General features: G+C 35.0%; 1 protein-coding gene across 1 annotated transcript in view; it reads left to right on the forward strand.

Annotated features, from left to right (window-relative positions):
* Window positions 1-16,288, forward strand: part of LOC148309620 (tetratricopeptide repeat protein 28-like) — a 94,513-nt gene extending 78,225 nt beyond the window's left edge. Inside the window, exons 29-39 of the mRNA XM_088259714.1 lie at window positions 208-315; window positions 1,016-1,116; window positions 2,242-2,335; window positions 2,899-3,095; window positions 4,829-4,993; window positions 6,033-6,188; window positions 7,126-7,229; window positions 9,804-9,954; window positions 11,292-11,443; window positions 11,866-12,009; window positions 12,091-16,288. Of these exons, the coding sequence (XP_088115840.1) occupies window positions 208-315; window positions 1,016-1,116; window positions 2,242-2,335; window positions 2,899-3,095; window positions 4,829-4,993; window positions 6,033-6,188; window positions 7,126-7,229; window positions 9,804-9,954; window positions 11,292-11,443; window positions 11,866-12,009; window positions 12,091-14,411 (3,693 nt within the window). The 3' untranslated portion in view covers window positions 14,412-16,288. The remainder of the gene's footprint in view (window positions 1-207; window positions 316-1,015; window positions 1,117-2,241; window positions 2,336-2,898; window positions 3,096-4,828; window positions 4,994-6,032; window positions 6,189-7,125; window positions 7,230-9,803; window positions 9,955-11,291; window positions 11,444-11,865; window positions 12,010-12,090) is intronic.
* The last annotated feature ends 10,926 nt before the right edge of the window (window positions 16,289-27,214 follow it).

The following is a 27,214-nucleotide window of genomic DNA, read 5'->3' on the forward strand; positions in this document are numbered from 1 at the left end:
GCGAAAATAAATATTAGTGATTTAACACTGTAATATTTACTTAATATTACCCTGGACTGGTTCCTGAAGCGCGAGAGTGATCACCTTGCCTTCATGTAAGTAATGAACACTGGGTCAATTTGATGCAGTGCCCTATGCACCATTAGGTGCGGATAAGGGTTATAATAAAAATAATAAAAACTGTAATAATGTGTTGTCTCTTTCCAGGCGTCCAGGGAGGCGGTGCTAGCCCAGATTTCCGAAGCGGAATGCATCCATTTATCCACTCACGTCTCTTGGAAATTATCGGCCATTGTTCTTAGTCCCGGAGAAATGGTATTTATCACAATTCTGTCTTCTTCTTCTTTTTCTTTTTCTAGATCTTAAGGGACTCCCAGCTGTCTTTCCACCTTTTCGGAGGTCTGCCTGGGGGTCTGAATGTCTGTCATCTGACATTCTGTTTCCAGTATCGGCTTCGTTGCCGTCCCCACCTCACGCTATCCTCCGTCTTACACATGCTCCGGATGTCAGTATTTCTTACTCGGTCTCGCAATGTATTTCCGGTTATGGATCGGAGAGTCTTCATCTCGGAAGTTGGAAGTCAAGATTTTGTTCTAGAAGACAAATAGACTTCTGTATTAAATCAAGCACATTTTCTAGCTCTATGAATTTTATAACATTCTTCATAGTCCGGTGAACCAAAAAATTATTTTCTTCTTCTTCTACTTACCCATTTCCGTGGCAAATGATGCATAGGGCACTATAACCTTGATATATTTTTTAATATATTTTTCTTAAAAGTGATTACTTAAACCACCCTATGACAGTCGTCGACCCCGTAAATGCCCAGACTTCCATATTCTTCTTCATCTTTGATGATATGTCAAAAAATGACATCTAATTAAATATAAAAAGGACCAGTTTTACGAAAAAGTCGATCAATTTTAGCATATATTTGTAAGAAAAAAATCTCTGCACTGAACGGTTAATATCTTTATAGATAGATGTCCTTGACTTTAATAAGAAGTATTTGCAGGTGGACTCCCAGTCGCAGGGCGGCACCAAGAGGTTCCTCAACACCAGCACGGGCAGCGGCCACTCCGACAATGTCCCCGGGGAAGGAGAAGAGGAAGGCAAGTGCTCCATGGTCTCCCATTAAAATTTAAAGTGTGCAGACACATGCGGTGTGTCAGTGTGTGCACATCGCTCACTCCTTTCAAGAGCGTCATAAATAAATAAAAAAAAATATTTTTCAGGAGAACGTTTTTAAAGTTTAAAAATATATAATAATAATAATAAAACCCTTATCCGCACCCCAATGGTGCATAGGGCACTGCGTCATATAAACGCAGAGTTATCTTGATCGTTTACACATGAAGGAAAGGTGATCAGCCCTCCGCTTTAGGTACCAGTCCAGGGTAATATTGAATAAATATTACAGTGAAAAAATCACTTATATTTATTTGACCCCCCCTGGGAATCGAACCCGGGACCTCCAGAACGGTAGCCGAGCGTGCTGACCATTACACTACAGAGGCGGATTAAAAATATAATGCAATTTATTAAAAATAAATATCAAGACACTTATTGAACTTATGACGGTCGTCAGCCCCGTAAATGCCCAGACTTCCATATTCTTCTTCATCTTTGATGAGATGTCAAAAAATAATATGACAACTATTTGTATTAAAATTTATTTATTGATTTAGCGTTTAATTTGTAGAACTCCATTTTAATTTATGTATTAATTTTAAATCAAACACAGATTTTTTGAGTCTACTAAGTTGTATTTTATTAACAAAAACACATAAAAAATTATATTGTGACAGTTGTTTCGCCTTGTTAGGTCATTATCAAACGAATGTGAAGATCAAATGAACTACGGTCCTTATGTAGCTATACATTCTAAGTGACAGTTTTAACCTAACAATTGTCACAATATAATTTTTTATGTGTTTTTGTTAATAAAATACAACTTAGTAGACTCAAAAAATCTGTGTTTGATTTAAAATTAATACATAAAATGTATATTTTTTTATAATTAAGCGCCATTGAGGTAGTATTTTAGAAAACTAGCACTGAAATAATCCAAATGTATTAATTTTATTATTATCATAACATTAAATATTAAATGAACCCTAAATTGATGAATGCTTCAAGCTTCTTCAAGAAGGCAAAGGAAAGTAGGATAAGGTATTGTTTCATATACCATGAAACGCCTTTTTTATTATTATTCATTATGAAATGATTTATTACAGGTAGTGAACTATCCTCCAGTAATATGGAGCTGCCTCCATTATCGGAGTTCCTACTGACTGCAAGAGACATCTTGAATCTGAAACTGTCCGCGAGATTGGTGAGTAATAGTGTCAAATAGTATTGACATTTGTAATGCATAATAGATGTATGATAGATGTGCGAATAGTGAAATAAGGAAGGAATGCAAAGCTGAGATAAGCATTATAGATAAAATTAAGAAAGGTGTGTTGAGATGGTTTGGACATGTGGAACGAATGAGTGAGGAAAGAACGGTAAAACAAATTTATGAGGCGAATGTTAGTGGGCAAAGAAGCAGAGGAAGACCGAGAAAAACATGGCACGATCAGGTATGCCAAATACTTGAAAGTGGTCAGGTTAGGAGTCGTAACAATCGGCGGGTATGTATGAGGAGATGCATGAACGTGGAAGAGGTGAAGAATGTTAGCAAGGACAGAGTGGTGTGGCGCTCTATTCTCTCTGCCTACCCCTGCGGGGAAGCGGCGTGATGGTTAGTTAGTTAGTTAGTTAGTTTTTACATTTCCAATACCAACCCAATTCAGATGCATAAAGCAGATTTTTCCCCAAGTTACATTTGGTTTTACCTCTATTAAAATGAATTTTCTACACAATGATGAGTTTAATCTAATTTCCCCTTTCCAGGTGGTGATATCCTGCTGCCACAGCGGGGCTTCGAGCGAGGGGGGCGCGTGCGCGGGGGTGGTGCGCCTGTGCAGGGCGCTGCTGGCAGCGGGGGCCCACTGCGTCCTGCTGTCCCTGTGGCCTGTGCCCGACACCGCTGCCAAGATCCTGCTCCGGGCGTTCTACTCCGCCTTGCTGCAGGGCAGCCGGGCAGCTAGGTAAGATCTCCTGATCAATTCAGTTAACACGGCTCTCGTGTCCGTACAAATTTTGCAGTCTTGCATTATTGGGAGTTGTTTTTAATAAAAATAAGGATTCATAGCTGATTTGATTGAATAAAAAACACCCTTTCGAATGTGTGTGGGAAACGCTTAAAAACATCTTTTACATACTGTTGGTAGAGAGCGGGAGATGCTTATAAGCGCTCTATGTGCTTACTTTTGGTAGAAGGCGAGATGCCAAAAAACATTGAACAGATCGGAATAGGGTTTGGCGTTATTTATGATTAGTATACTAATTATGGTCGGGGTTGATGAAAGAACTGCCCGATAATAATTTGTTTATTAAATTAAGTATATTAATAAGCAATAGAACTCTCTCATATTAACACATTTCTGAAGGGTGTTTTTTACGCCTGCGGAATGCTGGTGATAGGGTCTGATAATTATGTACGTACGTAAAATTAATATTTAAAAAATATATATTCCTTCTTTTCTGATTTTGAAATGAGGCCGGCGCAGAAGGTAAAAATACCCTTCCCGTCCTTAAGCATTAATCGACAAAACGGGTAGTAATTAAGTTTATATTAAAAAACGTAGATAGAAGCATCTGAAGCTTCCGAAACTAGTCATAATAATATAATACTAAAGTGGTAATAAACAAATGTTTCATTTATAATTTAATCATGTCTTATACAAAGTGAATGCTAAAACAGTAAATGACATAACTAAATTTGAACAAATCGTAGTCGTACAGGTGAAAGTGACCAACTAACAAAACGTAAAATGTTCAGGAGGGCCATTTAAGTCACTTTTGCTTGGCAAGAAAATAAACACCAATGCAGTTAGTCATTTTTGACAAGTCAATATATTATACTTCCAAGTTTGAAATCCTTTGGGAATTTTTTCAGGGTTATATTAAGCTAGTAAGATATCAAATAGCAATGTTCACGTTTTTGTAAAAAATACACTTGATCACTTTCTCCTGTATGACTACGAAATTAAAATTATTACATCATCAACAACAAAAAAAAAAAACTAAAAAACCGCAACATGACAGACACCTGTATTTTATTTTCCTTTTGAAGTCTATTACTAACTAACTGACTAACTAACCATCACGCCGCTTCCCCGCAGGAGTAGGCAGAGAGAATAGAGCGCCACACCACTCTGTCCTTGCAAACATTCTTCGCCTCTTCCACATTCATGCATCTCCTCATACATACCCGCCGAAGTCTATTACTGACCTCATTATATATACAAGTGACTAGTATCTCTAACACGCTTCTGACAAAATAAATCTGTATAAATAAATATCAACTTATTCTCAATATTATTAATATTTAAAGCATTTACTTTGTGGTTAGTCATTTTTACTTGATTTTTTTACAAAAATGTATATAAACAACAATAAACATGCATGTTTAACCTCGGCTCGTAACGCATGTCTGTCGTGAAAACTTTAGTGCATGTTGGTCTTCGGGTCGACCAAAAATCACATTTTGTGTAGTTTTAAGTGTGTAAATGGTGCTTTGGTGGTGAAGGGTGGTATTGTTTGCATGCTGTAATAGTGATTGTCCTGACGAAGAGACGGGTACGTCTCGAAACCGGTAGACATAAAAACCTAACATAAATCTCGGAGATATACTAATATTATTAACATTTTTGTAAAAAAATAAATAAGTAAATATCAACTTAGTTTACATGTGTAATGTTGATTTCATCGTTTGCAGGGCCCTGGGCGATGCGATGCAGACGGTACAGCACACCAAGCACTTTGCCCACCCGGCCAACTGGGCCGGCTTCACCCTCGTGGGCTCCAACATCCGCCTCTCCAACAAGGTGGCGCTCATGGGCCAGGCCCTCACGGACCTGCTCAAGTCCCCCGAGAAGTGCAGGTCAGTATCATCGCTGAGACAACTCCGTGCGGTAGATATGCACTTAGATTAGCGTGGACTGCCCGCAGAGCAGCCTACCCAGCTGATGAGGAGCATGACTCTAAAGGTGGGGACTGACCTCCACATTTCGTCATAACATTTGTGGCGAACATCCAACTTCGGATGGAGCATTTGGAACGCTGTACTGACTATAAGAATGCTTGCGTCGTAACGTAACACGCTACGAAATGACTCCGGTTAGTCCCCACCTTAATAACGAGAATATCGAAATAAAATATAATAGGCTCAGAATTTTTGTATTCCTCCCTAATATTACGTATAGCATTAAAGTATTATAATTTCAGCAGAAATAAATAAATTGTAAAAAAATGGGGGATAGAATCACCAATACACAAACGTTTCTTAATGTGTGTGTGCGTATCATGCTTTGCGTACACATTTTGCGCATTTACTTCCGATTTGCTTTTAGTAGCGCGCAAGTCATCCTTCGAGGTGGTTGTGCTGCCTCTGTAGTGTAATGGTTAGTACCGTACCATACTGGAGGTCCTGGGTTCGATTTCCATGGGGGGCCAAATAAATATAATTTTTTTTCCCTCTAATATAATATTTTTTAAATATTGGACTGGTATCTGAAGCGGAGGGCTGATCACCTTTCCTTTATGTGTTAATGATCAAGATAATATTGCATTTTTATGATGTAGTGCCCTATGCACCATCAGGTGCGGATAAAGGTTTAAAAAAAGTATATATCGTAGTCGTACAGGAGAAAGTGACCAACTACTGAAACGTAAAATGTTCAGGAGGGCCATTTAAGTCACTTTTGCTTGGCAAGAAAATAATCACCAATGCAGTTAGTAATTTTTAACATGTCATTATATTATACTTCCAAGTTTAAAATCCTTTGGGATTTTTTTAGGGCAATATTAAGCTAGTAAGATATCAAATAGGCAATGATCACGTTTTTGTAAAACAATGCACTTGGTCACTTTCTCCTGTATGACTACGATATATTGGTAATATTTTGGTTCCTTTTCCACAGAGATGCATTGCGCGTGTCCCTTCACCTGGTGGAGAAGTCCCTCCAGAGGATAGTCCGAGGGCAGAAGAACGCCATGTACACTACTCAGAAGAGCATAGAAAACAAAGTCGGCAACGTCACCGGATGGAAGGAGCTGCTCATGAGTGTTGGCTTCAGGTACATAATCCTCGTATTAGACAAACACTGGAAAAGAAAAACGGCTTCCAAAAACTGACCAAACATACTAAATTTCATTTATAACGTAACCAAACCTTTGTCAGCCTCCGTAGTGTAATGGTCAGCATGCTCAGCTACCGTACTGGAGGTCCCGGGTTCAATTCCCAGGGGTGGTCAAATAAATATAAGTGAGTTTTTCACTCTAATATTTATCTACCTGAGGCGGAGGGCTGATCACCTCTCCTTAATGTGGTCATGATCAAGATAACACTGCGTTTATATGATGCAGTGCCCTATGCACCATTAGGTGCAGATGAGGGTTTGAAGAAGAAAACCTTTCTAAAATTGTAACCATCTTTTTGTGGTCCAACTTTTTTTAAATATTATTGATATCCTATTGTAATAGGTTAGAAATCAAACCTTTGTCATTTTGTGAACATCCTTTCGTAACCTAACCAAACCTTTATATTATTTTGACTATCCTTTTATAACCTAACCTAACCAAAGGTTTCTAATATTTTGACCTTTTTTTCAACCTAACTTAACTAAACCTTTTTAATATTGTGACCATTCTTTTATAATTTTACCTAAGCAGACCTTCCAAATATTGTGACCTTTTTTTTCAACATTGACTTGTGAACATCTAATATTGTATTGTTGCGTAATATATCCAAAATAAAACAAGGTTTGTTGGATTGAATTCTACATTTATTTATGTATATGTTAATACGTGACGCGTTTCGTCTTCTTAGGACATTATCAAACACGTCCTAAGAAGACGAAACGCGTCACGTATTAACATATACATAAATAAATGTAGAATTCAATCCAACAAACCTTGTTTTATTTTGGATATATTACCCAACAATTCAATATGGAATTCTACCAACTGTCTGCAGTTTTACAATAAATAATCTAATATTGTGACCTTTTGTAGGTTTGAACCGGCTGCAAATGGGATTCCTTCCAGCGTATTCTTCCCGCAAAGCGACCCAGAAGACAGACTCACTCAATGTTCGGCTAGTCTGCAAGCTCTATTAGGTAACCATTTCTTTACGATATTTTGAATGTCTCCAAATCTTCGCCTCATGTTTTACTGTTTTTTTTCACTCATTCGTTCCACATGCACAAACCATCTCAATACGCCTTTCTTAATTTTATTGATAATGCTTATCTCAGGTTTGGATTATTTTCTCATATCGCTCACTCCTTTCAAGAATGTCAAAAATCAAAAATCGTCAATTTACAGTTGTGCACGTTTTCGGAATGCCCAGGAAATATACTATATCCCAGCAAAAGCGGCATACTTTTAACTTAATATTTACCCGCTACAGGGCAGAAAGTGTTGTTTTTACATTTTGACGAAATGGTATTGTTCAATTATATTTTTTAAGATATTAAATATTTTTTAAATGGAGAAAGAACCTTCAGGTTTTACCTAAGAAGATCTGTTGCACAGTAAAAAGTTTAATAAGTGGCTTGACATTTATTTTTAATACATTGTATTATATTTTTAAGCTTTAAAAATGTTCTTAAAATTTTTTAAAAATATTAAGCTTTAAAAATGCTGGGAACAAAGTGAATGGTGCACTGAAATCAGTTATAGCAAATAAAAACCTATCAGCGGAAGCTAAACTGGCAGTGCACAACGGAGTCCTGGTTCCAACTCTAATGTATGGAAGTGAAACATGGAGTTGGCAAAAGAAGGATGAAAGTAGACTGAATGCAGTCGAAATGCGATCTCTCAGAAGAATGTGTAACAAAACGATGTATGATAGATGTGCGAATAGTGAAATAAGGAAGGAATGCAAAGCTAAGATAAGCATTATCGATAAAATTAAGAAAGGTGTGTTGAGATGGTTTGGACATGCGGAACGAATGAGTGAGGAAAGAACGGTAAAACAAATTTATGAGGCAAATGTTAGTGGGAAAAGAAGCAGAGGAAGTCCGAGAAAAACATGGCACGATCAGGTATGCCAAATACTTGAAAGTGGTCAGGTTAGGAGTCGTAACAATCGGCGGGTATGTATGAGGAGATGCATAAACGTGGAAGAGGCGAAGAATGTTTGCAAGGACAGAGTGGTGTGGCGCTCTATTCCCTCTGCCTACCCCTGCGGGGAAGCGGCGTGATGGTTAGTTAGTTAGTTACTTAGTTAAAAATGTTCTCTTGAAAAATCAAGTTTTTTGATTTATGACGTTCTTGAAAGGAGCGTGAGTTCTTGAAGTGAGCGATATGTGTATGAACTATAGTGGACTCTCGCCCAGTATCAGTATTATTTCGTTTGTTTTGAAAATATCTTAACACATTGTTTGCGTGAAATGCTTAAAAGCATTTTTATATACTGTCGGTTGAGAGCAGGAGACCTTATAAGCATTCTATTTGTTTACTTATGGTAGAGCGCGAGAGACGCCAAAAAACATTGTACAGATTGGAGTTGGGTTTGCGGTTACTTATGATTAGTTAACTTGTTCTTGACTCTAATCAATATAATAATTAGGGTCGGGCTTGATGAAAAAATCACCCGCCGACAGTGTGTTAATATCATATATTTGATGTAAAAAACCTGCCCTTTTTAAATAAAATCTTCATCAAAACTCAAAAGTCAAAGGTTTGATTAAATAATCTTATATTATTTTTTAACATCTCATCAAAGATGAAGAAGAATATGGAAGTCTTGGCTTTTACGGTGCCGACGACCGTCATAGGCTGGTTTAAGTGATCACTTTACACACATGTAACATTCACCAATTCTACCCATTATTGACAACCAAACTACTCAAATTTTTGGAAGTTCTATATATGTGAATCAATTTTGAAACATTGTTCTTGAATTCACCAATTCTACCCATTATTGACAACCACACTACTCAAATTCTTGGAAATTCTATATATATATATATAAATCAATTTTAAAACATTGTTCTTGAATCACAAGAAATTCACTAGAGACATCTATTGGTGAGATGAAAAGAAGCTTTTTATTTAGCAGAAACTCTTTTATTATTAGTATGTGAGGTCCAAATCCTGGATTATAATCACACACATGAGAAACACCAGAAAATATCATTTTCATTTTTTTATTTATGCTTATAATTTGACCGTAATGCTTATGTCATATGCTATAATGTCCGCCTCCGTAGTGTAATGGTCATCACGCTCGGCTACCGTTCTGGAGGTCCCGGGTTCGATTCCCAAGGGGGGTAAAATAAATATTAGTGATTTTTTCACTGTCATATTTATTCAATATTACCCTGGACTGGTACCTGAAGCGGAGGGCTGATCACTTTTCCTTCATGCGTAAAACGATCAAGATAACACCGCGTTTATATGACGCAGTGCCCTATGCACCGTTGGGGTGCGTATTTGGGTTTTATTTATATATATATATATATATATATATATATATATATATATATATATATATATATATATATATATATATATATATATATATATATATATATATATATATATATATATATATATATATATATATATATATATATATATATATATATATATATATATATATATATATATATATTATAATTTGACCAGATAATTATTTACATAAATACATATTGTTGTAAATAATATTTTCATTGATTTTTCAGGTCTCACGTCAACAACGCTCCATGCATTATCTAAACTGATATCCAACGTAGACATGGCTGACGACATCATAGGAGTCATCCGTTCCGTCATCTCCCAATTCTCCCTCAAGAACGTTGAAACCGAGAGCATCGAAATATCCGTCAGCGTCAGGTAACAGCAGCCAGAAAACCTAAACATCTTCATGTACCTTTCAGAATCTGTTCTTCTTCACAACCCCAAGTGAAAAACTTGTGTACCTTTCATTTGTCTTTCATTTCATATCAATATTTAATGTTGTAATTATTTGAATCCAAATTTGTAATCATATAGAAATTAATTGTATTTTTTTTGTTTTTTTTTTCGTTGATACTTATGGACAAGCACTATCTTCCATCTATGTAATTGCAAACTGCTTTATTTGAATAGTTCATATCGCTCACTCCTTTCAAGAACGTCATAAATCAAAAATCGACAATTTTCAGTTGTACATGTTTTCGGAATGCCCAAAAAATCTACTATATTCCAGCAAAAGAGGCATGTTTTTAATATTTACCTGCTACAGGGCAGAAAGTGTTATTTTTGCATTTTGAAGAAAATGTATTGTTAAGTTATTTTTTTAAATATACTATATATTTTTTAAATGGAGTAAAAACCTTCAGGTTTAACCTTAAAAGATCTGTTGCACTGTTAAAAGTTCAATAAGTGGCTTGATATTTATTTTTAATACATTGTATTATATTTTTAAACTTTAAAAACGTTCTCCTGAAAAATCAGGTTTTTTTATTAATGATATGTTCTCCACCAATACCAGAAAGAAATACTAAAATCGGTTAATATTTGGAAAAAAATATTATTGATTTTGTACACTTTTAATTTATTATGGACCATTTTTGCTAGAAATAATTCAGCAATTATAGATACATATAAGAAAAAATCTCAGATACAACTAAGTAACTTCACTGCCAACTTTGAATAAATGAAATGTAGAAATCCATGCCTCTAGTGATTTTGCCTAGAATTTTCACTCATGAATTACATGTAGATTTAAATTATAGTAACTTTAAACATAAAGAGTAAATCCACTCACGAGTAGGCATAGGCTGTAAAACTTAAAAAGTTGAAGCCTGAGTAGGGTCATGATAAGCGGTGTTGCATAACCCGTAGCTAGATTTCAGAGTCACTTGGACGTTAGGTAATTCAAAAAAAAAAACACTAAGAAGGGTTGAAAAAATATCAATTAGTTATCAGTCTATCTAATCAATTTATCAGACGTCTTCATTACGCACAAGACTATACAGACTGCCACGGGGATAGTCTCTTCTGTGAAGCAGAAAAAAATCTAAGCAGTACATACAACGGTTAAATGAATAAAAAAAATAAACAAGGAGTGCTTGCATACATTTATTTATCTCTGTTGTCCAAATTTTTAAAACAGTGTCAAAAATGGTTTCTTATTCTGAATGATTGCTGCAGAGATTCGTAAATCAGTCTGAATTTTTTTTGTTTAGACTTTGGCGAGTGGAAGGGTGCCACGAGCTGCTGGCCTCGCTGGGTTGTGATCTCATGGAAGTCGGCCAAGATGAAGTTACCCTGAGGACCGGGAAGCAAGCTAATCGAAGAAATATTCAATTTGTACTTCAAGCACTTCTGGCATTGTTTGGTAAGACATTACACTTAATATTTCCAAGTTTTTTCCTCTTTTTCAAGTATTTTTCTGGTTAAACACGCTCATTGCATATAAAATAATGTCAAAATTTATGGATTTTTGAAAAACCATAGCTTTTTTAAATGAAAACAATTTATACTTTCTTATTGTATCTTAATTTTATTTAAAAATACTTTTAAAAATCAAAAGTAACAAATTATTCACCTAGCCCCCTTCCGCATAACTCTCTGCGCATAGTACTGAGCAATAAAGTATAATACATGTGTGGGATGTAGGAAATTTCAAATTACTGTTACGCATTGCTAAATGAATATTTGAAATGATATCGCATCGTGTTATTTTGAAATTGTGTAAAAAAGAATGTTTACATTATAAAAATGTATTAAATTGGTCTAATTCTATATCTCTCTCGACAGATACCCAAGAAGCACCACGCAGCCTCAGTCTTGACTCCAGTTCGAGTTTAGAATCACTAGCATCCATAGAGAATAATGACATGGAACCCCACTCAGACGGAGAGTTACATCGAGCGACCAGCTCTCCTAATCTAGGAAATATAGGTAAATAACAAAAAAAGTTATACTGTACTCTTTTACTAGTGAATGTATAGATTGTGTACTCAATTAATCTGGTTGTTGCAGGACAAAGTGTCGTTCCTCCACCCCCACTTCCCTTGAGTGGTCCTCGCCTGACTCCCGGAGCGTTTACCTCGTACGTGCGTCATCGCGGGGAACCTGACGGCCGCACGGCACAACCCCCCGACGCCCCTCCAAGGTCCAACGTCGCGAATCTAGACTGTGATCTCTCCGCCACAGCTTGCTATGGAAACGTCTCCAGACTACCAGGAACGGCAACCTTAAATATGACCAATAAATTCGGAGCATCCCGAAACGATCTACAGCACCAGTCGTATAGAAGTACTCACAGTAAGTCTGATTTTAGAAGCGGAGAGAGACCGCCGGTTAAAATATCAAGACCGGGAGGCGGAGGAGAAAGCGATGCCGCGTTTACTCCGAGTCCACCAGTCGCGTTACAAAGACATATCGCGGATCAGCTGTCCACTGCCAACAACCCGACAAATGTCACTCTGGCCTTAGCGCACCAAACCAAGATCAGGAACCTGTATCATGCAACTCCTGGGAGCAACCAAACCCTGATGGGTGCCCGCATGATGGGCAGGCAGGCGCAGAACCTCGCCGATATGCAACTGGACGCGTATGGACTGAATGCCAGCATTCTGGATGGAGACATGAAGAACTACGGCCACCCACAAAATCAAATGGGAGTTGGTAATTCTGGTCTGAGACCCGATAGCTCGAGTTCTGCCAGTTCAGCGACTGATTGGGAAAGCTCAGGACATGCGACTGTACTCAGAAGAGCCCCACTTCCGCCCTTGCCGCCGCCACGCCTCCCCCCGGCCCCGGGACCGCTAGTAGAAAACCTACATCCCCTGCCACCCGTCTATAATAATCTGAGTTCTTTAGCCGGTGCGTTTGCCGAGGGCAACAGCTCAGACTCCGATTTCGAGAGAGGATTCGAACAAACTTTGAACACGGCCATGCCGCTAGCGTCTCAGCCGAGCGGAATGGCCAATCTGCAAGGAAGAAACAACATCAAAACATTGTATAAAAATGCGGGAACTCACAGAAAGGGAGCGCAAGCTTCGGACGCATCTCTAGATAGGCTCAGTGTCAGAACAGAGCTGTCAAGCAATATTCAAGCGGTGACAAACGCGATCGCTAACATGAGCACAACTAGCCGTAAAGCGCCCGTATTGCCCACTGGAGAGTCTCACATGAGTACACCTGGAAATATTTACTACAGTTCCAACGATCAAGGAAGCTCGACCCGCGTTTTGGAAGCTAACACGCTGAAGAAACAAACTGATTCCGAAAGCCACGGAGTCAAGTCAAAAATTGATACGAAACAATCTAAAGTATCTAAAGATGTCGCTTTATCCTCTTCTTCGAAATCAGGGGCTGGAGGCATCCAAGCCAACAGCAGCATCCAAGACTCCATCTTAGCTTCTCAATTGAGACACATTAATCGAGAACTGACGCCGACTATTTCGGAAGTCTACCACGAAAGAAGCATCGGGCTGGGCCTAGCCCCGCCGCTATCTAAATTGTTATTAAACCAAAGCGGGCAAGGAGGATCCGGCAACAATAACTCCAACAGCGATACTAACCTCATGACCGGCCTGGAGAAGTTCGGTATCATCGACGAGAACTCCATACCGGAGAAAGACGGACACGGGAGCTCTTCTCAACCGCCTCGAGTAGCCGCCGAATGCGAGAGATTCTGCGAAAAGTGCAATCGGGCAATAGAGCAAGGTTCCGCAGTGTGTCCATGTAAGAACGTGGCCAAAAAGGTATCCAACAACAGCAAGCCGTGGCTATCTGGCGCTACAAGCCTACACAAAAACATCCAAGGCCCCGACTTGACAACAGCCGAAATAATCGAGAGGCAAACCAAAATGAAAACGCAGGAAATGGGCACTATGAAGGGAAAGAACCAAAATTTCGGAGATTCATATTCCACGGAGTTAACAACTATAAGACATGAGTTGACAAAAACAGAGCTGATTGAAAGAGACAGAAGAGAAAGTGTGATTGCGAGTATAAGCGCTGAGATTCAGAACGCAGGATCTGCCATCAAGAGAGCTATAAGTCCATTTTCCGAGATGTCTCGGAGGGATGAAGGCGACGGGCGGAGCATCGCCGACTCTCACTCCTCGTACAACGGAGTGGTGACCAGTCCTCCCAACAGCACCCGGCCCATGTTCTCCAACAACCCTTCTTCTGAAGAGAGCGACACGATGGCAGGAAGCGGTTCCAGCGAAGGGTTAGAAAAGCAGAGTCGAATGGGGAAATCGACGCATCCCCGAACTAAACTCAAACAAGGGGTGCCGCAGAAGCAAAGGACTACATTTAACATGGAACTGATCAATAATGATAAATAGATGTTAATTTAATCCATGTAAATATATTTCGTGACAAAAGCATTTCATTTTGTGGTATGGTAATGTAACTCTCCTTATCATTCATCATTCACTTTATGTAATACCACTTGGTGATTACCGGTTTCGAAATTATTTTATTATATTATATCATTTGTCCGCCTCCGTAGTGTAATGGTCAGCACGCTCGGCTACCGTTCTGGAGGTCCCGGGTTCGATTCCCAAGGGGGGTAAAAATAAATATAAGTAATTTTTTCACTCTAATATTTATTCAATATTACCATGGACTGGTACCTGAAGCGGAGGGCTGATCACCTTTCCTTCATGTGTAAAACGATCATGATAACACTGCGTTTATAAGACACAGTGCCCTATGCACCATTGGGGTGCGGATAAGGGTTTTATTATTATTATTATATCATGATGATGGAATGATTTTTCTGAAACCGGTAGTCACAAATAAGTGTTTATAAAAGTTGTATTACGCAAAGTGAATGATGAATGATAAGGAGAGTGTTATAAATGGAAATGTTCATCTGTTCAAAATCTTAAATCTTCTAAAATTATTCATTGATTGCTTTGAAATTTTGATAAATACAATGTTGCATTCGAATATGCATGTGTTTTTATATACGCCTTTGACATGTTAAAACATCTTTTTATTTACAGCAATGGCAGAGCCATCTGTTGCAAATAACAGCAACACTGCAACACTAGACATTGCTCTTGGTGGAGAGCATGCTTCTTGACAGTCGCTGTCACTTTCAATGTTTATTTCATAGATTTTTTTTGTATTTTCATTACTTCACAAGCATTTTAAAATTGCACATATCAGACATGTGTGCCTTCTTTTTTCTTTATTCTCATTTAATCAGACTGAGCCACAGCAACACCTGGCTGGGTACAGGTAGTTTAATTATACTGCACATATTGTATAAATTCTTCTCCTAACCCTTATCCGCACCCAATGGTGCATAGGGCACTGCATCGTAGCGACGCAGTGTTATCTTGATCGTTAATTGCATGAAGGCAAGGTGATCAGTCCTGCGCTTCTTGTACCAGTCCAGGGTGGTATTAAATAAATATGAGAGTGAAAATCGGTCATATTTATTTTGACCCTCCTGGGAATCGAACCCGGGACCTCCAGCACGGTAGCTAAACGCGCTGACCACTGCGCTACGGAGGTGGACATTGTATAAAAAAATTGTATAAATTTACATAATTTAATTATTATTTTGCCATTTATTCACTTATTTTTTAAGCCATATTACATAATTTGTATATTAAATATTTTAATATAAAATTTAGTTTTTTCAATGATGCCAAAATAATTTTATTTATTTTAGTAAATCATTTTTACTGAGCAATGTTTTAATTGCTTTAAAAATTATAAGTAAATATTATTTCTTATGACAAAGAATATTTTGCTCAATTTTTATAACTAGTATGTGTAATGTACAGTTTGTGTAATGCGTGTGTATATAAAATGTATAAAATATCGCTCACTCCTTTCAAGAACGTCATAAATCAAAAATTGTCAATTTTCAGTTGTGCATGTTTTCGGAATGCCCAGAAAATGTACTACATCCCAGCAAAAGTGGCATATTTTTAACTTAATATTTACCCGCTACAAGGCAGAAAGTGTTGTTTTTGCATTTTGAAGAAAAGGTGTTGTTTAATTATTTTTAAAAATAAACTAAATATTTTTCAAATGGAGAAAAAACCTTCAGGTTTTACCTGAAAAGATCTGTTGCACAGTAAAAAGTTCAATAAGTGGCTTGATATTTATTTTTAATACATTGTATTATATTTTTAAACTTTAAAAACGTTCTCCTGAAAAATCAAGTTTTTTGATTTATGACGTTCTTGAAAGGAGTGAGCGATATATAATATCGACACTTGTGATAATTTTTTAAAAATTTTAAAATGTAAAGTAAAATATTTTTAAAGCAATATATTTTGATAAAGAAAAATTATAATCATTTTATTTAAATAATAAATATTATTTTTAAATACACATATTTTCAAAATATAATATTTGTTTTATTATGTATATACTGTTATTAAAAAATATATCACAATCCTTGTGTTGAGATGGTTTGGACATGTAGAGCGAATGAGTGAGGAAAGAACGGTAAAACAAATTTATGAGGCGAATGTCAGTGGGAAAAGAAGCAGAGGAAGACCGAGAAAAACATGGCACGATCAGGTATGCCAAATACTTGAAAGTGGTCAGGTTAGGAGTCGTAACAATCGGCGGGTATGTATGAGGAGATGCACGAACGTGGAAGAGGCGAAGAATGTTTGCAAGGACAGAGTGGTGTGGCGCTCTATTCTCTCTGCCTACCCCTGCGGAGAAGCGGCGTGATGGTTAGTTAGTTAGTTAGTTTTTATCACAATTCTTATTTTAGTGTGAACGGCATAGTTTCAATAATATTCATTCAAACCCTTATCTGCACCCTATGGTGCTATGCACTGCATCATATAAATGCAGTGTTATCTTGATCATCAGCAAATTTATGAGGCGAATGAATCAAGGAAAGGTGATCAGCCCTCCGCTTCAGGTACCAGTCAAGGGAATAGTGAAAAAAATCACTAATATTTATTTGACCCCCCCTGGGAATCGAACCCGGGACCTCTAGTACCATTACACTACGGAGACAGACATTAATAATATATATAATAATAAAAAAATAAAACCCTTATCCGCACCCCAATGGTGCATAGGGCACTGCGTCATATAAACGCAGTGTTATCTTGATCGTTTACACATGAAGGAAAGGTGATCAGCCCTCCGCTTCAGGTACCAGTCCAGGGTAATATTGAATAAATATGACAGTGAAAAAATCACTTATATTTATTTTACCCCCCTTGGGAATCGAACCTGGGCCCTCCAGAACGGTAGCCGAGCGTGCTGACCATTACACTACGGAGGCGGACAAAAATAATATAGTGGTTTATAAAAATTATTCACCAAAGTTTAATAAAATATTTTCCATTTCCATAGTGTAGTGGTCAGCGCATTTGGCTAGCATTTTAGAGGTCCCGGGTTCGATTCCCAGGGGAGTCAAAATAATTGTGAATGATATTTTAAACCTTATATTTATTTAGAATTACTCTAAAGCAGTACCTGAAGCACATAATTGATCACCTTGCCTTCGCGTGATTAACAATCAATATAACACTGCATTGATGCAATGCAGTGGCCTACACACCTTTTGATACAGAAAAACGTTAGAAGTATGATTATAAAGGTCCAATAACACTTTGGCAAAATGATTCAAACAAAAACAACATCAAAAAATGTATGGTTTTGGTGACGGTTCAAACAAAAAAAAACACAACAAAAAAATATTTTGAATGATAAGACTCGAGTCAACACTGATAATAATTTTATTTCTTTTACAATAGAATATGTTGTGACACAATAATTTACATGATAAAAAGGGATTTTAATGATATTTAACATTAAGAATGGTATATTTTAAATATACTTACGATAAAATCTCTTAATTTATATTACAAATTTGGCATTAGAACATTAATTTATGATATTATTTAATGGTGCTGTTCTCCTGATGGCACCTCATATTATTTATAAGTAAATTACAATAAGTAACTGGAAAAAAAACCAATGTTTTTTAAAAAATTGTCTTGAAAATATTGAATTCAAAATGGGTAACATTTGCAATCAACCTAACACGAGATATTCAATTTTAAAATGACATTTTTTTATTTATTCTGTCAGACACCATATTATTTTCACCCTACAGATGGTATAATAAGTGCCAGAGACAAAGATTCTATTGTTTTTATAAGAAAGTTTGAGCATTCCAGGACTTACTACCTGGCATTTAGCTGGGTCAGACTTTCATCTTCTTTCATATAAAAATGATAGAAGCTTCATCGTTGTTGAGACAGCTGGTTCTCAAAGTTCTTGATCCTTTTTCTCAAAGACAATTATATCTTTAAAAATGAAGAATATATCAAAATCAATATTCTTTAAAAATCAATAATCGTCTTTTAAAAATTTAGAAAAAACTATAAGAATCCTAAATCAATTATTGCACTCCTTTTATACATAAATCAAGTTTAGTTGGGTAAGCTTAGGCTATAATGAAACCAAACTATAGTGCTTATAACCAATGATATATTATACTAGAAATGACACAGGGTGCTCCGAAATGTTTATATTTGGTGCTTTTTGTCTCCAATTATATTGCCTGACTCTGTCCCACTCCAAGAATATTATCAGGACAGACGGAGACAGTATACACCCTCATTCCTTGGGTATTATCCTTAGCTCTACCCGACCGAGTTTCTCCAGGGTATGCTTGGCTACAATAGATTAGAGACTAGAAGGAATGTGTGTTTGATTACGTATTTTTATCAATTCTTGCGTTGTATGATTGATAATCCTGAAATTATCCGGAGCATTGGTCTGTATGTTCCCAATAGTTACCTAAGACAGTGTCAGCATAGATTGTTTCACATTTCTATATACAGGAACAACCTGCCGATGGTTATGTCTGTAGGAAGAGCTACCGCTGTACTGAACAATATCACATCTGTTCCATGTGTCTGACGTGGTATTCCAAAGCGGAATTATTCTACTTTAGCAAGAGTCTTTTTACTGACTTTGTAATTTATGTATGTTTTGAATATTTTTAATGTTAGTTTGTTATGTATATATTAATTATTGAATAAATTTATTTGATTTGAGTCTCTTTCCAATGTTTAATCAGTTCACCGAGTGTCATCTCTATACATAATTACTCAACGCTTATAAGCAGTATATTGTTAGACCACTTTGAAAAGGTTAAAAAACTTAAAAAAGATTCCTATAATATTAAAACCATTTCAAAGTAACCTCACAATATGTACTACCTCATAATAAATTAAACTTAAAAAATTATCTTATGAAACACACAATTATTAAGTAAAATCATTATTGTTTTCCGTAAGCAAAGAGGCTTGTCTTTAAAAATAGGAATCAAATTGTGGCATCGTGGGATCGAACCTAGAAACTCTGGCTAAGAGCGTGTGACACTAACCATGGGACCACAACCTGATCCTTTATAAAATATTCAAATAAAACACACATTTACAAAAAAAGCGTCAAAATCACAAATACATTAATAAAAATTATTCAAAAAGTTGGAATCAATTGACATTGAACTACGACAACTTACAAACAAGCCACATATTATAATAGGGGAGTATGTATATATTTTTAATTTATACATGGTTTGAAACCAAATTAAGGTAAAAATATTTCTTACAATTTATTTGATTTCTTTGGCATATTTCCCTAGAACACAAATTGTTATGAAAGAATAAAAGTTAGGAACTTAAATTATTCTAGTTGTATGTTTATATATTGAGATTCCTCAGACAAACATACATATTACGGTCGATTCTATTTCATCCGGATTAGGTTATTTGACCTAATCAAGTAAAGAAATAACAATATTAATGAAGTTTAAGTTTAATCGTAGGTAAAGTAGTGCTTGAGTAGCTATTTAAGCTACATTTAAATTATTTATTGTAACTGCAGACAGTTGGTAGAATTCCATATTGAATTGTTGGGTAATATATCAAAAATTAAACACGGTTATTGGATTGAATTTTACTTTTATTTACATGTTATCATATATCGCTCACTCCTTTCAAAAACGTCATAAATCAAAAAACTTAAAAATAACACAATGTATTGAAAATAAATATCAAGCCACTTATTAAACTTTTTACTGTGCAACAGATCTTTTTAGGTAAAACCTGAATGTTTTTTCTCCAATTGAAAAATATTTAGTATATTTAAAAAAATTATTAAATAACACTTTCTGCCCTGTAGCGGGTAAATATAAAGTTAAAAATACGCCTCTTTTTCTGGGATATAGTACATTTTCTGGGCATTCTGAAAACATGCACAACTGAAAATTTACGATTTTTGATTTATGACGTTCTTGAAAGGAGTGAGCGATATATATGTAAATATAAGTAGAATTCAATCCAATAACCGTGTTTAATTTTGGATATATTACCCAACAACTCAATATGGAATTTTACAAACTCTCTGTAGTTACAATAAATAAGTTGAAAGTAGCTAACATAGCTACTCTAGCAGTACTTTACCGACGATTAAAACTTAAAGTTCATAAGGTGAACAATATTAATTGTTAGGAAATAATATTGTATACATTATTCAGAAATATCAAAGAATGATAAAATAAAGAAGTGGATAGGTTCATACAACTTCTCTGGAAATGCATCAAGTGAAGAGTACACTTTTTGCTTTTGTTAGTTTGCAAAATACTAGCATCTTCATTTTCTTACATTTTATTTTTAAGTATTAACCTCTAAGCTGCTCGATTTCGAGTGTCAAACTTTCCGTCCCGTGCTGGATTATTTTACATTACAATATTTTTGACAAAAAAAAACATATTTTTGCCTATTTTTTGTAGTGAAACATTCGGATATCCATCATAGATGTTCACAGTACACAATGAACTTTACTTATTATGTTTTTATGGTGTATTTACACAAAAATATTAACATTTACGGACTCGCGGCCTAAAGTATGGCGGCTGTATAGAAGACGCGGCTGTCGTATCTGCTGAGCACGAGCCGACCGGAAGTATTCACGATAAAGTTGACACTAAATTAAAATAATTTTGATATTTTATGACAATAAATCAAAGAGAACTAATTCATCCATGCCTCGAACCAAATTTAAATGCAAAAAATTATCCATAGGTGTTGATATAAGTTCGTAAAGTTGAAAAACGACTATGCATGCGATCCGCAGTCAACGGTACTTCTATAAAAAACGACAATAGATGCGATCCGCAGCTTACGGGTTAATAAGACAAATAAATGAGCTATGTAACAGATCATGATTGATGTAAGATATTGAATCCATCGTGTCTATTGTATTGTTGTATCTTTAGTTTTGTTTTTTCAGGAAACAACTTTATGCTTTTATTATGAACTATACACATCCACATTCATTTTTCAGAGATATAAACTAAACATGCTATAAATCCTTGTATATAATAGGTATGTTAAATTTTCTAAGGAAAATAACAAATATATATATATATATATATATATATATATATATATATATATATATATATATATATACAGTATATATATATATATATATATATATATATATATATATATATATATATATATATATATATATATATATATATATATATATATATATATATATATATATATATATATATATATATATATATATATATATTTATATATATATATTTTTTTAAACAGTGCCTTTACAACTGTTCAGATAGTGGTGATATTATATTATAGCGTCAGCACACTTGCTCATTTTGAATACATATAATATATGAAAAATCTCAATAATAAACATATGTTAGGAAATACATATACTATATTCAAAGTTCTGTTCCAGCCAGACCTTAAAATTTTTAACATACTCACATTTATTTAAATATTTTACAATTTTTTTTTAAATAACTTAAAATGATTATCTGTAAAATTTACCAATTTACTAACGTTCGTAATCTTAATTAAATAATGTTTTTAGAAATTCTTCAGTTTATTTTTAAAATTCAGAAAGAGTAAACACGATAAAAAATATATCAGAGTGTAGAATAAGATTAATATATTTTTTGTTACATTACAGACACTTTATGATATAATGTGTTTGAGGATAAGCATTTAAAAAATAGTATATTTATTATACAAGTACACAATAGAAAAAATACATCTTTGTTTTGGTAATAAAATGAATGGATGAAGACCATTACTAAAATTATTATAATATTTTTATAGGAAAATTTTTCTACTTTAGGACAAAATATAATTATCATACATACATTGGACTCTCTTTTTAAGCGGTTTTGATATGAGAATAACATGGCGCTACATCCTTTACATGCAGTGGCGAGTACAAAGTTGAAGTTAGTAAGGTAAGGTAGGCACTACTTAGTATGGTAGGGTAGGCACTGCTTTTCTGCCTACATGGAATGCACGCCCCTGCTTGCTACTCACTAGACTTGCTGCCAGATAAACATTATCATAAGCGGTCCGATAATCATGTGTTTAACCCTTGAAGGCCAAACTTGGAAATGAAAAATTGTCACAAAAAATAATGAGATGTTCTCATTGAACGTTTGCATGGCTTCTTTGTAAAAATCAAACAAGAAACTTACAAAAACCGCAGCGATCAATGACAGATTTTTCGTTTAAACCCAGCAAACCCAAAACATGAGAAGAAATATTACACTGACTGTAAATATATCTCTGAAATAAATGTAAACAGGTTGAAGTTTTGTCGTGATATTTTCAGGTGGAACTGCATTTTATATAATATAATATAAAATAGCATTCCACTTTTATTTTATGTTACCAGTGAACAGGTTTCGATGATGTCGGTAACGAAAAAACCTGGTCACCGGTCAAATAAAATAAAAGCAGACAATCTAGTTTTATTACTACTGTCTGATGGTTACTAATTCTTCTTCTTCTTCTTCTTCTTCTTCTTCTTCTTCTTCTTCTTCTTCTTCTTCTTCTTATTATAGGCCTTGCGGCCAGTTTTTAAGAGGGATTAGCCTCCTGCGACGTCGATTCCCAGCTATCGACTCATCTCTTTGGTGGTCTGCCCGGAAGACGTCTACCATGGGGTTGGCCGTACAGTGCGATGTGGGGGAGTCTGGATGGTTCCATTCTCCCCACATACCATTGTCTCCTTCGTTGCCTTCCCCACCTGACGACATCTTCGATCTCGCATATTTCCCTGATCCTGGCATTTCTGATTCTATCTCTTGCCTGTTATGCTATGGTTACCAATTAATAAACAATTTACAATCATTTATTCAACTCTATAATATCCTCCATTGATATTTATATATCATAGTCACATAGGAGAAAATGACCAAGTGCATTTTTTACAAAAACGTGATCATTGACTATTGGATATCTTACTAGCTTAATATTACCCTGAAAAAAAATCCATAGGATATTAAACTTGGAAGTATAATATATTGACTTATTAAAAATGACTTACTGCTGATGTTTATTTTCTTACCAAGCAAAAGTGACTTAAATGGCCCTCCTGAACATTTTACGTTTTGTTAGTTGGTCACTTTCTCCTGTACGACTACGATATGTATGTTAACCTATCCATTTGTTTTTATTTATTGTGTGGAATCTAAAGAAAGTCCAATGTATTTTCAAAATAATAATTCTGTAAGAATAAATTTCAAAGGTTAGGTTAGGTTAGGTAAGAAATTGTTTAAAATGTGCCTTTGCTTTATTTGTTAATTTTGAGAGGATAGGTGCTTTACAAACAAAAGTCAGTAGCCATTAAACATATGGTTACTAATTTTGTATTTTTTTTAAGGTTATGTTAAGCAGAAACTTTTGCATACCTATTGCATCATTGCATATAAAATAGGTGCTGTATGTTACAATGGTTTTCATACTAATGAACATTGACGTCTTTCAAGTAGGGATAATGAATGCACCTTTAAAAATATATATTGTGTAACTGATTTTTTTAAAATAATTATAGTGATTATTTAATAGTTTTGATTAAATCAGTTGGTAGCACTGAATAAAACTCTTAACAATGGTCTCATTTGGTACCTATTTGGATAAAAGTACACATTGAAGAATATTATTTGATATGTTTGTAAATTTTCCAGTCCAGGATCAGGCATAGTAAAATGATTATGATTAATTTCTTCTTATCTACTCTATCAAAAAAAGCATATCGCTCACTCCTTTCAAGAACGTCATAAATCAAAATACTTGATTTTTCAGGAGAACGTTTTCAAAGTTTAAAAATATAACACAATGTGTTAAAAATAAATATCAAGCCACTTACTGAACTTTTTACTGTGCAACAGATCTTTTTAGGTGAAACCTGATGGTTTTTTCTCCATTTGAAAAATATATAGTTTATTTAAAAAAATAATTAAGCAATACCTTTTCTTCAAAATGCAAAAACAACACTTTCTGCCCTGGAGTGGGTAAACATTAAGTTAAAAATATGCCGTTTTTGCTGGGATATAGTACATTTTCTGGGCATTCCGAAAACATGCACAACTGAAAATTGACGAATTTTGATTTATGACGTTCTTGAAAGGAGTGAGCGATATGCATAACATAAAACTTAAGTATATTAATACATTCTAAATACAATAAGTTCACACATTATAATTAATGTGTGAATGTGTGAAGGGTAAATACCCTAGATAACAAAACTATATTTGTAGACACATAGTAACCAAACATTCGTCAGGCGGACTACGCATTAAACAACGTGAAAATTATCAAAAGTATTTACTAAAAATAGTAACTGGTTACTATTTTTCTGGCGTTTCTCATGTGTGTGATTACAATCCAGGATTCGGACCTCACATACTTATATAAGAGTTTCTGCTTAGTAAAAAGCTTCTTTACATCTCACCAATAGATGTCTCTAATGAAGTTCTAGTGATTCAAGAACAAGGTTTCTAAATTGGTTCATATATATAGAACTTCCAAGAATTTGAGTAGTGTGGTTGTAAATAATGGGTAGAATTGATGAATGTTACACGTGTGTAAAGTGATCACTTAAACCAGCCTATGACGGTCGTCAGCCCCGTAAATGCCCAGACTTCCATATTCTTCTTCATCTTTGATGTCAAAAAATAATAGTAACTGGTTACATGACACTTAAGATTGGTTTATTTGGAATGAATGTAAGAGACATTTAACAATAAAACACTATTCCGTAAGCAAAGCCTGGCGGGTGCGGGGTGCAGGGAAGTAAGTGCACTTGACTTTTTACCAGAAGGGCGTCGTCGCGTAGACGAACGTTTAGTTATCTAGGATTAATGTACTTAGTGGAAAACTGTCTAAAAATATTGATATTCTGACTAAATCATTTTAAAACTTGTAGAATGGTACATTTACTTTAGTTTTGTTGTGGACAACAGGGCATATAAACCATTTTACTGAAAAAAAAATTAAATATCAGATACAATTTATGATATTGTGTGCTTTTTTCAATGTGACATTCTTGCATGTTAATGAGTTTACTATTATTATTTAAAACCCTTATCCGCACCCCAATGGTGCATAGGGCACTGCGTCATATAAACGCAGTGTTATCTTGATCGTTTACACATGAAGGAAAGGTGATCAGCCCTCCGCTTCAGGTACCAGTCCAGGGTAATATTTAATAAATATGACAGTGAAAAAATCACTTATATTTATTTTACCCCCCTTGGGAATCGAACCCGGGACCTCCAGAACGGTAGCCGAGCGTGCTGACCATTACACTACAGAGGCGGAGTTGAGTTTACTGTTGATGTTAAAATTACAATTATTTCTTGTAATTCATTAGTGAAAATTATAGACAGTGATATTATAAATTAACTGGGATCTGCTGGTTGTACAAACACAAAATCAAGCAGAGATGTGTCTAAGTACACAAAAAAAATACACAGAATTGTATAATGTATTTACTTTAGAAGAATGTGTAACAAAATGATGTAAGATAGATTTTCGAATGGAAAATAGATTTTCCAATGGAAATAGATTTGGTAAAGAGAGAATGCAAGGCTGAGATAAGCATTATCAATAAAATTAAGAAAGGTGTGGTGATCTCATCATCCAACAAATATGTGAGGCAAATGCTGTTGGAAATAGAAGAAAAGGGAATCTTGGAAGAAGAGGTATGATCAAGTATTTCAATTACACTCAGACCTCGTTTGCGTCCTTTTATATTTGCATTGTTTTAATGTTTTACTTTTGTAAATAGTCTTCTTTTTTTGACATTTCAGGACTGAATGAAAAATACGGTAACCTATATTTGTGTCGCCTACTTTCAAAATCCGCCAGATCCATGTAAGTCAATTTTACAAAAAATGCAAAATTCTCCGGGTAACATTTATGTTTCAAAGATATGTCTATCATTAGACAAAATATTATGAAATAGAGAATTTTCCCATTTTTTTGGAATTTTTTTCAGCTTAAAAAAAAAAAGCTGACAATTCGTCGGCAGTTCTCGTCAGAACTTCGGAACGCGGATCTGACTTGGGAGGATGCAAGGGAGCTGGCAGCCGACAGAAAAGCCTGGAGACAGTTTGTGGACTCCATATGCTCCACCTAGGGAGCGGATATGGTTATTATTATTATTATTATTTAAAAAAAAACACGAGACACAAACCGATAATGATATCATCTTAATTTTTTACCTATCACCACTTTCTGATTACCCGATATGAGCCAGAAGGTAAGTTTCATGAATATAGCAAAATTTGAAATACAACGCTTTTTTAAGTATTTTTCAGCAGGGTTTACAAGTATATAAATATTTTAAACAATAAAACCCACAATTGGCATTCCAATAGAGAATTTATTTTAAAATCTTATTAAATTGGATCTGGCGGATTTTGAAATTAGGCGACACATTTGATGTTTATATGATTTCTAAAGGAAAATAGCAATTCACTTTGCGTTGTTTCAATTTGCTTCGCGATATTTCGGAACGTATCTACAACGCAAAGTCCAAGTGTACTTGAAAGTGGTCAGGTTAGGAGTCGGAATAATCGGTTATTATGCATGAATATGAAAGGGGCAAATATTTTTTTAAAAGATAGAGTGATTTAGTAAATAATTCTCTCTTTCTACCCCTGCGGAGAGGCAGTGTGATAGTTAGTTAGTTTTTTTTTTTTACTTAAGTTTTATTTAAAAAACTAGATTAAAGACTTTATCCAGAATAAATCAGTTTTTTTTTTAAATATTCATCTATTAAT

The sequence above is a fragment of the Brachycentrus maculatus genome, unplaced genomic scaffold (genome assembly GCF_059751285.1).
Source record: "Brachycentrus maculatus isolate JH-2025_06_01 unplaced genomic scaffold, ASM5975128v1 h1tg000119l, whole genome shotgun sequence".
NCBI lineage: Eukaryota > Metazoa > Arthropoda > Insecta > Trichoptera > Brachycentridae > Brachycentrus > Brachycentrus maculatus.